We start from the raw sequence: 12,440 nt of genomic DNA, 5'->3' as shown, positions 1-12,440 counted from the left end.
CACCTCATTACAACTACTGCAGTATAAGTGCAACACTGCAGACAATGAACAACACCAAGGTGATTATAGAGGAACCGGACCGATGGTGCTACATGAAGAGTAAGCACAGTCTCATTGTGGAGAGACTGGACAGTTCACTAAAGCCAAGTCCGACTGTGCGACCTCAACAATCTTTGATGTCCGAGTTCATGACCTAAATCTTAGGATTTTTGTTAACACATTGACTGGGTGATCAATCATGACACAAAAATGTTTAATGGTACTGTTTTTATTTATTTTCTGAATGTTTTGTGTTCACTCGCCTTCAAGTAACCATTTTTTTACCACAGTAACCATAGTTTAACCATGGTATTTTTAGTAAAATCATAGTAATAATTAATTGTATCCAAATCAACCCCCCCCCAAAGAAAACATGGTAATACAGTCGTGGTTAAAAATGCAAAAACATTTTGAGAGTGAACACAAAACTTATTGTGAGTTAACGCAAACTATTACATGGGAATGCAACACTTTTTGTGAGTGAACGCAAATCCTTTTGCTAGTGAACACAGACTATTGTGAGGGAATGCAAAACTTTGTGGCAAAAATCATACAGTGTACACCCCCGCGTACAGTGAGTGACAGTTGGCAGCGGTTTACGGTGGAGTTAAAGCGATAGTTCACCCTAAGATGAATATTCTGTCATTATTTGCTCACTTTAATGTTGTTACAAATCCAATGACTTTGGCCACATCCAACCTAATACTTTTTACATTTCAAAACTTATTTTGCTTTAAGCCTCTCCCACCCACATTGGAACGGCAATTTCTTCCACCAAAAGACTTTCGATAATGCTCTCCATAATCAAATACAACTCTGAGCCATAAAAGACACTAAGAAACTGAAAACAGAAGTTTCAAACTTAAATTAGTTTAGATGTGGCCTTTCTTTCTCTATATGTCCCGCATGTATACAAAAGGAAATGCTAGGCAGAATGTTAGGGGCCGACAGCCTCAGTCACCATGTTATGCAAACATTTTCATTCAGCTTAACATTTCCTTTTAATGTTCCACAAAAGAAAGACTGTATAAGGTTGAGTAAATTATGCATTTTTAATTCTCATTTGAAATGAAGGCTCAGCTATTCCTTTAAATGGCAACACTTCTACAGAATAAATCTATCACTTGCGTTGTCGTTCAAATCAAGAGGAGCTATTAGAGCTGTAATTGAGGCACTCCTCACCCCAGATGGATTGACACTTCAGGGAGCAATTGCCAGGCAATTAACAAGTCAACACAAAAAAGCAGTTTGTACTTTGCAAACGGAAGCCTTGGCACAACAGAAGCAGTGTGTGAGAATATGTAATTACAAACACTGCTGACAGACGGGCGTCACGCACTCCTGTTGTTGCGTCTGCAGCGCAAGTGCAGAGTGTCATGTCTTGACCTGGTACATTGTTTCGTATAGTCATTAAAGAGTCATTTTTGAGGCTGCTCGGATGGATTGTTCTCATCTTGTAATGGGGCGAGGTGCAGTTTTCTGCTTTGAACGTGAGCTGGGCATCTAATGCTCTCATTCATTGTGCACCGGGCAGGCTGCCCAAGATGGAAAACCAGGCCAATGCTGCACGCCTAAATTACGTTCAACATTTATAGTCAGTTATATTCTACCTCACTAATAATTAATTCTCTGTAGGGAAATTATGAGAAGATAAACCAACTACGGAGGCATTTTTTGTCAGCTTAAAACATCCCAAAGGGACCCACGCAGAATTTGGGCCATTACGTTTGTTCAATTGTTAATCTTTTAATAAAAATGATCCAATTTTAATTCCCTGAGAAGATCTACATGGGAATAGATGACATGAATGTCTGCTGTACCTCGTTCTAGAACCTTCTGCACTTTGATGTGGTTGGCACAGAAACCGCTGTAGAGTTTGAAGTGTTCTGCGTAATATAGAAATGAGCCACCCAGCGAGAACAGCAGCTTCTGCAAGAGGAAAGACAGACAGAGATGCTGAATCATGGAAAAGAGGGGAGTGTGACACAAAAGAATACTGAATCACTTTTAAAGGAAAAGTTCCCCACAAAAATTCTGAACTCAATTATACTTACACTTAATGTCATTCCTAACCTCTTTGACTTTCTGCCACGGTATACACAAGGAGAATTTCTAAGCTGCTTTTTACCATTCAAAGCATATAGTGACCATGGACCTTCAACATACAAAAATGACAAAAAGCACTACAATACAACCATAAAAGTACTTCATAAAAGTATCAGCATTTCCATCCCATTTGTTCAAGAGAACAAAATCATCACTTGCAGGGAAATTGGCACAAAATGGAAGTTGTAGCCACTGGGGAGGCCAATGCAGCTCTTTTGTTCAACAAAATACATTTCTTGCGGTTTAGAATGAAGTAAGCTCTGAGCGAATTATGTAGTCACATGGCTTGATAAGTGTCACATGATATGCAGGAAAATATTCTTTAAATTTTTTCAATCGTAGTTTAAGCGTATGTCTTCTTATTGAATAAATAATATATGGTAACACTTTACAATAAGGCTCCATTTGTTAACATTAGTTCACATGAGCAAACAATAAACAATATATTTATTACAGCATTTATTTAACTTGGTTAAATACATTAATTAACATACAGTACTTTGCAAAAGTTTTAGGCACTTGTGAAAAATGTTGCTTAGTGAGGATGTCTTCAAAAATAATGTCATAAATAGTTTTCATTTATCAATTAATGTCATGCAAAGTCAAGTAAACATATAAAAAGCTAAACCAATATTTGCTGTGTACACTTTTGCCTTAAAAACAGCACCAGGGTCAAATAAGTTTATGACTTACAATCTAATGAGAAAGAGAGTCAGCAGCGGCATGTTTAAATTACACAGACACAGTTGTTTTTTATGGAGATGATTGTGCTGAAATATCAGTGAAAATATTGACAAGTATTCCGATTTCGACCATGAGGTACAAGTCTGGTTGAGCATCTACTCGATGGAGGAAATCCAGAGAGATTTTGAGTCTGCAAAACTCAACTTTAAAAGTGTGAACAAGATTTGAGAGCTACAGTGGAGGGAAAGATATTCTGTGAATAAAGAAATACATTTAGGTCTGTTCTTGACATACATATTGTACAGCTTCAGATATGGATTACTTTTAGGCAGATTCTATGTGGTATGTGCAATTTACACCCCAGTCCAAAAAGTGGCAGATATTATTTACACCCCAACACTGGTGCAAATAATGTCAGTTACTATTTGCACCCATATTTAAATACTAACATACATATGGGCATCACAGCAGTGTGTTTATTTAGAGTCCCTCAGACACACATAATTAACCCTTACCCCTAAACTCAACCTTAACCGCACCTTAGAAAAAAGAACTTTGGTTTTACTACAGTAACCATGGTTTCACCATGGTATTTTTTGTAAATTTACAGTAGCCAAACATTAACCATGGTTACTATTTTACCACCATATTACTGTATTAAACCATGATTAATTGTATTAAAATTATGGTTTCTGCCAAAGAACATGGTTACTACAATATTAGTAATATAGTGATGCAATGTACACACAAGCGATGCAGAGCTGCGAAAACAAATGCGATCGACAGACCCTCCGGATCAAACACTTCTCTGCAATCCTCGACATTTGCAGTGACCAAATCACTGCAATGAAATCAACTTTTATATTTATTTTTATTTATTATTTTAAGTAGTATTAAAGGAAATATTAAGAGTGAAAACAGGAAATCAGATGGGAAAAAGAGTGGGACAAAACGCAGATTCGAACCCCGGTCACTAGGAAAAAAGTACACATTCAAACACCCACGCCACTGCCAGTGACATTTATTGATTAGTTTGTCTTTATATTTCTGTGGTTCCACCACCAGACTATTGGGGTGTGGAGCGGAGGGGGGCTGGGCCGGGTCGGAATATCGCACGTCCGGTCCCCAAACGGCCTGATGAGGCGCGCGAGGGATAAAGGCGGCCGGTGACGATGGTTCGAGAGAGAGAGAATTATGGGCATGTCCGTCGTGTGTTTATGCTTTTGGTTTAAGTTTTCATTAAATATTATTTATATTGACAAGCCGGTTCTCGCCTCCTCCTTGCCCATCCTTTGACTGTGTTACAGGGTGCAAATAGCTAGCCTGTGTGGCAGATACTATTACTCCGCTATTTTTATGAATCATTTATGGTGCTTTTTTTTTTGTCATTTTTGAAGCTGGTCATTCCAAGCCTTTATTGTATGGAGAGAAAAAAATATCTTCTTTGTGTTCCACGGAAGAAGAAAATCATACAGTTTTATATTGACATGAGGCTGAGTACAGCGAGAAGTGAGAAGCATTCAGAAACTTTAGAAAAATTATTCCAAATACAGAGATCTCATCCTCATTATCTTTGACAGGGCTTTAGTGCAAGCTGGCACCTGTCACCTGAATATGCTAAATGACACCCTGAAGAGGTTTAGTTGACATGCAGTTCAATTGCCCTTAACAGGTATGATTAAATTATGTACACGTCACAGACGTTCCAGATAAGAATATCCTATATGAAGTCAGTTTGTGCATTTGGTGTTCACCTTGAACTGCACAGGGGTTTCCAGCGTGCTGAAGTCTGGAGAGGAACTGATCTTCTCCTCCAGGGTCTGCAGGAAAACTTTTTGGAAATCCAGCATCTCTGGAAGACTGCCAAATAGACTCTCCATCTGTGGAAAGAAAAAACAACGGACCAATGAACACAAATCAACAAGATTTGCATTTCCTGAAGGAAATACCAGTGCTTGCAAGGCAGCAAAAGAACAGTATTACATTTTTAGGTAAGTTTTGGGTTTTAGGCTTTGGTTCTGTGTAAATCATATGCCACTGTCATGACAATCAGCGACAATTGACTTGTTTTCCGTCTATTGCATAAGAATCAGCACATAGAAGCAATGTGGGAGTAAACTATCGCAACTTCAACACATGGCTATTGCCATTTGTGTGCACTACTGGAATTCTGAAAATAGTGCATCTATTTAGTCAATAAGTGCCTGAGAAAATACATATGTGTATCAACAGTCTTGTAAAAATCTTGTAATGATTGTATTGAATCCTGTTCTATCATTTGTTGCATCATCTCTTTGACATTTGAAAAATAAATCATCAAAGTATGACTGAATATATTCAATTCTATTATTTTCTAATTGTCTTGACAATGCATATTAAATTTGACACTATCTTGGCATTTTGTAGATCCATTTGTGATAGATATACGTGTCGGGTCGCTGTAAGAATATTTGGTGAAACACCCATGCATTTAATGCTAATTACTAAGGCAAGATAGCGATAAGACAAGGTACTATTTAGCCTTTCACAGGGAATAAGACCCATTTAACATACAATAAGCATGCACAAGTTGTGCTAACACAGAGTTGCTCCTTCCGTTTCAGGCCTCTTGCTAAATGTTTATTGCCACGTTGTCACCATTATCTTGAGAACTAGCACTTAGGCCACTTTACTTTGGGTCATTGTTCAATTTGTGCGAGGGCACGATCCAGTGTCTATTAACAGGGATTTAATATGGCCCACTCCTCAGATAGTATTGACTGATCTCTCCTCAGGGACCATGTCAGGGTCAAATCCAGTTCACTGGCCAGCAGTGCAGGAACTGGTGAGTTGAACACACTAGTCTTTGGCATCAGTCACAGCAGAGGGGAAAGAGAGTATGTGAAGCTTAGCAACGCAGTGGCAAATGAGGCCAGATCCATTAATGCTATGAATGAGTGTGCGGTACCTGCCGACCCAATCCAACTTCGACCCTTTAAGCTAGTTTTGGTATGGGCTGTTGCCTTACCTCATCTTGGGTGAGAAAGGTCTCCTTTTGCAGGGGCTTCAGGTAAATTTCAAACAGGCAGTTAAGGTCCTGTGCAGAGGAGAGAGAGGAGTTCTGCTTAAGTAAGATACTATAGCCTATTTAATTGTTAATTTAAAGTTTGAGGTCTGAAGAAAATACACATTCAGAGAGTCCAGGGAGTAACAAGGTGTTACTGTGACTGCCCAAATCATACATTTGGTTACATATAAACACAATCCCACATATCCAACATTCATGATGCATGATCCTAAGTCGTTACATTTTTTTCTTGAACGAGTATTTGAAAATCAGACTAAAAGACAAAGAAACAAGACTATGTACTTACCGTCTTTCACAAGGGAATGATCTACAATCTCATAAAGCATTGCAAATTATGTAATTGAATAAAAAAAAAATGGAAATATATAAAACTATTGATTGTTGATTATAAGAAGAGAAACAATTTATAGTATTTTGAGTTTAATGAACTTTAACAGTGCGTTATGGAAGTGGGTGGACGCTACTTGTGTGGCAGGCTTTATTGGCTTCGGTTCACTGATTGGTAATGTAGTTGTTCATCAGAGATTTCCCTATTTAACACAATTTTTAAACAATATAGTTTGTACAACAAAGGCACATGCCATCGATGAACAACCTTGGAGCTCACGATAGGTCTGTCTTTAAAGGTTTATGAGTTGTTATTGAAAATTACTTTGTGTGGAAAAAATGGAAAGACAGCTTAGTATACAAAATTATATTGCATATTTCATTCAGCCTGGAACTGGAGAAATAATGGCCCGTTCTTGTTGCTGTCAAATCGGAAATATATAGACTGAAATAAAATAGGATATTTAAATGGATGGGTGTGTGTGTGTGTGCGCGCTTGAGTAGTTGGGGGTATTTTGGACATCCAGCCAAATTTGGTGTCTCCACAATTTTGTTGCCCAGACACTTTTCCGGTGGGCAAGTGGAAGAAGAGGAAGAAGAAAGAAGAAGCATAGTTTTAGAGCTCAGAGACCAATAATATCAACCGCTGCCATCTCCACATCAGACCACAATTCCTAGTCCGGACACGACCCAAAAGCTCACCTATAAAAGTGCTAAATAAGAATTTTCTAATTGCATATGAAGGTTTAGGCATGAACAGCAACACTTGCTGTTCCAGGTCTAAACACCCAAAGCCGTCCCTCGACGGCACCCAAACCCGCACTGCGTGATGTGCCCAGGTTACAACACTCGCAGACTGTCAGTGCATCAGCATGAATATTCTCATTAGGCTGATTTATAGCAGGCTGCCAGTGCCGATGCAGCATATCACAGACAAATGGCTCGTGCACAGGACTCTGGGATAGCACTCTTCCCCCCTCCCACAAATCACAGAGCGCTGGAATAATCAGATGCCTCCCTGACACACATTAACAGGGGGAGCACATTATAACCACACAGCTTTAATGCCAACAAAAGGTTCACTATGAACATCAACAGGGGGTGAAGCTGGCAGTGCTCGCTGCTTTTTTATAAATTGTATGCAAGAAGCCTCAGTGTTATTCATAAAGAAGATGAGATGGGAGGTGTTTCCTCTTTACCAGCAAAAGGAGTTCATTAATTGGCGGTCCTCTGGGACTCAATAAAGAATCTACTAGTAATCCAAGATATGCTTTCTGCAAAAATGAGTTTTTACCTCATTGGGTTTATCATATATAGAGTTGTAGGACCGAACTGATGTGACTTTCAGATTCTTAAATGTTAAAATACTTTAATCCCAGCTTCTACTACAGTTCAAAAGTTTCAAAAGTTTGGAATCACCAAGATATTTTTGTGCATGAAAGAAATTGATACTTCTCTCCACCAAAGATGCATTAAATTGATCTACTACCTTGTGTTTTGTTTAACTCTACTTTAAGCCTTAATCATTTGGAAATTATTATCACTGTTTTACATTTTATTTACTTAAAAAAGTCTATATTACCTTTGATGTCTAAGCCCCATTTTCAGCATTCTTTACTGCAGTCTACAGAAAAAATACTGTTTCACCTAATAATAATTAATAAATTATTGTAATATGCTAATCTGGCAGACTGGCACTCAAGAAACATATTACTAGAACAGATGAAATTTATTGTGCTAGTTAATGTCATTTGGACATTGTAATACGGGGTCTTTTTTCAGTTGCTGTAGTATTGAGTACACCTGAAGTCACTTTACCCTTGCAAGTCAAATTGTGGTTTTAAAATTGGACAAAAAGAAACAAATCTTTATAGAGATTCAACAGCATGTTTTACTTTGAGAGATGAAGGCTACTGTGCTTTCATGCACTACTGTCAAGAAAAATAAATCAAACTGAATCTAACCAGGAAAGAGAGAGAAGTGGACAGCCCATATGCACAACAACAGCTGTTGTTAGAAAGGTTTGGTTGGAAAATCTGTGACAAGTGTTCTACTAGCCAAATGCATCTTTGGGTAGTACTACAGAAAGCAAGGAATGAAACTTTGGCTTAATATCTTAATAAACTAGAATGTATGAGGTGTCACTGCTGCAAGTGGAGAATTCTTAGATGAGCAAGAAAGTTTGACAAATATAGAATTTGTTTAAATGGACATAGTCATTTGTAACATTATAAACGACTTGTTTTTCGAAAACCTACAAATTTCATAATGATTACAAACTTTTGAACAGTAGTGTAATATGCAAAGAAAACTATCTGTCCTGATTGCTCAGTCAGATTGCTCTCCAATTATGTACACACATTCCACATAAAAAAATGTTTAAGATTCAAGCACTTCAATTTGGTTACCAAATTCCATAAAATTAAATTGCGAAATATTGAAAGTAAAATTAATAAAACGTAATAAACTTAAGTTGTATTAATTTAATTTTGTTTAAGATTATGCAATTAATTTGGATGGAATTTTAGTATGAAATTTAAATGCATGACTCTTAAAACTAATTTTTCAACTGCATTTATTGTACACACGTAAATGTGTCATAAATGTATTATGGATAAAAATCCAATCTACTATTCCTGCACTAAATGCAAATATAACAGAGTTCCATTTGGGACTAGAAACTTTTACATGGAGACTGGTGTCTCTGAAGAACATAAATGGACATTTCCCAAACAGTGGGTGTTTTTTTTTAAAAACCGGATTGGTGTTTTTCAACCACTTTACTCGATTTGCCTACTTCATAGAGATACCCTACTTTCATTGGGTAGTTGAAAAACACCCATCCCGGTTTGAATATGCCCACTGATTGGGAAATGCCCATTTTCGTTCCGCATAGACCTATACTTCTTTACATATGCCCTAAACAACCAAGATACATTTACACTTGGCCTCGTCACATCTTATACGTGTCTCATAAACCTCTTTTGATTGAGTGATTAGATTGCTATATATCTCAAATATATCTTGGAGGGCATGCACTTGAACTTTTCATGAACTGAAAGTTACCCTATTAGTAAAAAATGCATGAAATGACTAAGTGTAAAAACCCCTTATAAGAGGGCTTTTCAAATACTTTCTCTGGAGAGTCAAATTATCCAGATGGAAACTAAAGAGGGGCCAAAAAATTATTAAAAATAATTTCAAGGTCTTACATTTTTATTGTAAGTAACATGAATATCAATTAACATGAAAACACCCACAATAGGGTTTATTTACATTAAATTCATAGTCAGGGGTATCGAATTAAAGTCTTTTAAGGTGTCGCCACGACTTCCTTTTCTAACATCGTCAGTTAACAAATAGGTTTCAACAAGCAGACACCCATAATTAAAACAGTTTTGATGAAATCAATGCAGAATATAGAGAGTTCAAGAGACTAGATGGCTCTCCACTCGGCACAAGAGTACATTCCTTACTGCTGAACTATGTTAACAGGGGATTACAGAGTCAGTTCTCACCTTTACATAGGATTTCTCAGTGTCTACTAATTCCTGGATGACCTTGCATAGTCTCTCTGTGGCAGACATGTGACGTGGGCAGGGCCTGATCATGGAGGGCTCTGGTCCCGCTGACTCCTTCTGGCCCTCCATTAGACCTCCAGACCCTTCCTGGAAGGAGTGGTACAGCGAACACACTGTATCCACGCTCTGCAGAAGACACAATTAAGAACATTCTATGTTAGATACCCACATGAAACAATGACATGACACACGGATAGAGGGGTATTGTCCAGTGTATGTTTGAATGTGTCTGTAATTACTAGATCTTTGGGGGGAAAGTGGTTGTCTCTGCGGTCCAGGAGGGAAATATCAGATGTTTCTGGGGTGAGTCTGCCATAGAGCAAAAGGTCTATTTTCACCATTTTGACAACAATTGATGGTAAACATTTTTTGCTCCACTTGTTTGTTAATGTTGGCTTTCAGATGTTCCTTGTGCTCAAAGACCAATTGGTCTCATTCGTAATTTTTTCAGCAGACAAAGGCTGTGTCTCGTTTGGAAAAGGGAGTAGGACACTAGCAAGTAGGACACTTGCGAAAGCATGTCCCTCCGGAGGTCGCATTTGTCGGCCGCATACAACATCGAGGCTTTCAGAAAAGCGAGTAGGGCACTACTACGAATGCAGCCTTCGAATGTGACCTTCTTTCACGGGAATTTGGAGGTCGCATGAGGTGTATTCTTAGTGGGCACTCACAACCCACAATTCTTTGCTTCAACGGAAATGTCTAAATATGATGTTCAAAAGCAAGTAATGTTAATTCCCAAGATGAAGTACCTCAGTAGATGGGTGCAGAGTACATAATATATATAATTATATTAATATATAATTAAAATAAAGAATTAGATTAAAAGTACACCTGTAAAATCTATTTTCTTTTCTCTCTACATCATTATATCTCTCCTAAAATTTACTTCATACATTCCCTTCTAAAGGGACTTTGTTCCCTTCTAAATCAAAGTGTGCACGGCCATCTTATTTAATTGAGGCTTGTTTAAAGGAGGATGCTCAGTATACTGCAGCCTTCAAAGGACGCGTCCTACCTAGCACGCAGCCTTCGAAACGAGACACAGCCGAGGAAACAAACCCTTCTCTACCTACCAAAAAAAATATTCTGTCATCAGACAAATTAAATCTCTAGTGTGAATAGGTCAGAGCTTATTTAGCAGAGAAGGGCCACTTCTATTAAAATTAATGCGAGAAATTGGAATGCTAAACCAAGGAGCACGGAGCGCCCAACTGTCAATGGATGTAGAAAGTAAGTCCCATCTTACACTTAAAAGAGCCAATCACCTTTTAGAAACAGACATCACCTGTCAATCAACTCTAGAACGTGAATAAGCATTAGCTATACAAGCCAGGAAAATTGTGGTTTTTAGTGTAATATGAGGTAAAGAATCACAATTTATGATACCAGTATTGTCAGATTTTTTGACTGATTGTAAATATGTTCTTTGATTGTAATCTTAACCAAACTTTGAGATTTCAGTGTCCCCCCATTCAATTAGAAAGGAGCTGCACAGGCATGACTGCTCTTCCGAAAATCTAGAGCTCATGTCAAATTTGCTGCAAACTTGCCGCAAATTTGGCACTTTAATTTTCACATGCAAATGAGCTTTGCAGCAAACTTGCAGCAAATTGTCTATTGTTGCAAAAGGTTTGCCGGAAGTTCACCACTACCAGCAAAGAGATGCAAACTTCTGTCAAACATTTACAGCGAATCAAAAGCTGATTTGCATGTAAAAATAAAGAGCGGCAAATTTGTGGAAAGTTTGCAGCTAGTTTTTATTTTTTGTAAGGGCATGGAAAGAGCATCCCGAGAGCATTCCAAAGATGGCTGATAGTGGACTGACTTGCTAGAAAGACTTTGGAATAGGTCCCGAGGAATTGGTTTGATTCAAAGTCTTTTTGAATATGCACCAGACTCCACCAATGTCGCTTCTTATTGCAACGGCTTGAGGCTATGTAATATAAAGGTGTAAGCAAACGTTTTAAAAACATAACATGCATGGACAAGCAGCTGTGGGCAGTACCAGCAAGCATATGTAGTGTGTCAGAAATAGTACAAGGTGCTAATAAACGTGTCCGTCACATCCAGTGTAGACAGTAGAGGTATACTGATATATCGATTATACCAATTAATCTGTGCCGATAGTTGATTTTTGGAACAATCTGCAAAAATCCATGCAAATAGTTGCTGATAGGTTTTTCATAATTTCTTAATTTCAAAATAGGAGTCCCTGGTATGTTTAGGGCTTCTTTATACTTAAAAGTCCCGTGTTATGCACCAAATCAGATTTTTTTTCCTGGTTATTATTGGGATTTTGGTTGAACAATAAACCGCATCTGGGATTTTCTTTATTTTGGACTTTTTTTCTGTACCTGCCATCGTACGGACATTTTTTTACATTCTATAAACCGATTTTAAAAACTATCGTCCAATAAATCACTTATCAGCCTTTCCCACCACCGTAGTTATCAGTATCGGCATAATCCACTGTCGGCCGTCCTCTAATATACATCATCATTGATTATAAAAGGAGCGATTTGCTTTTGATTTGACACCTCGCTCTGCAAACATCCAGTGTAGACAGGTAAATATAGACCTTAAAATCAACATGAAATAGTGTTCACAACCCATTTTACTTTCATAATGTGATA

General features: G+C 37.9%; 1 protein-coding gene across 5 annotated transcripts in view; it reads right to left on the bottom strand.

Moving 5' to 3' along the window:
• Nucleotides 1-12,440, bottom strand: part of tiam2a (TIAM Rac1 associated GEF 2a) — a 172,324-nt gene that overhangs the window by 8,990 nt on the left and 150,894 nt on the right. For all 5 annotated transcript variants that reach the window (XM_052154135.1, XM_052154134.1, XM_052154137.1 and 2 more), the window contains 4 exons: nt 9,742-9,930; nt 5,837-5,905; nt 4,584-4,709; nt 1,860-1,968 (listed from right to left, as the gene is read on the bottom strand). In XM_052154135.1, coding sequence (XP_052010095.1) covers nt 1,860-1,968; nt 4,584-4,709; nt 5,837-5,905; nt 9,742-9,930 — 493 coding nt within the window. The remainder of the gene's footprint in view (nt 1-1,859; nt 1,969-4,583; nt 4,710-5,836; nt 5,906-9,741; nt 9,931-12,440) is intronic.

Source organism: Xyrauchen texanus, chromosome 22 (assembly GCF_025860055.1).
Source record: "Xyrauchen texanus isolate HMW12.3.18 chromosome 22, RBS_HiC_50CHRs, whole genome shotgun sequence".
In the NCBI taxonomy this organism is placed as follows: domain Eukaryota; kingdom Metazoa; phylum Chordata; class Actinopteri; order Cypriniformes; family Catostomidae; genus Xyrauchen; species Xyrauchen texanus.
This window is presented reverse-complemented; position numbering and strand designations above follow the sequence as displayed.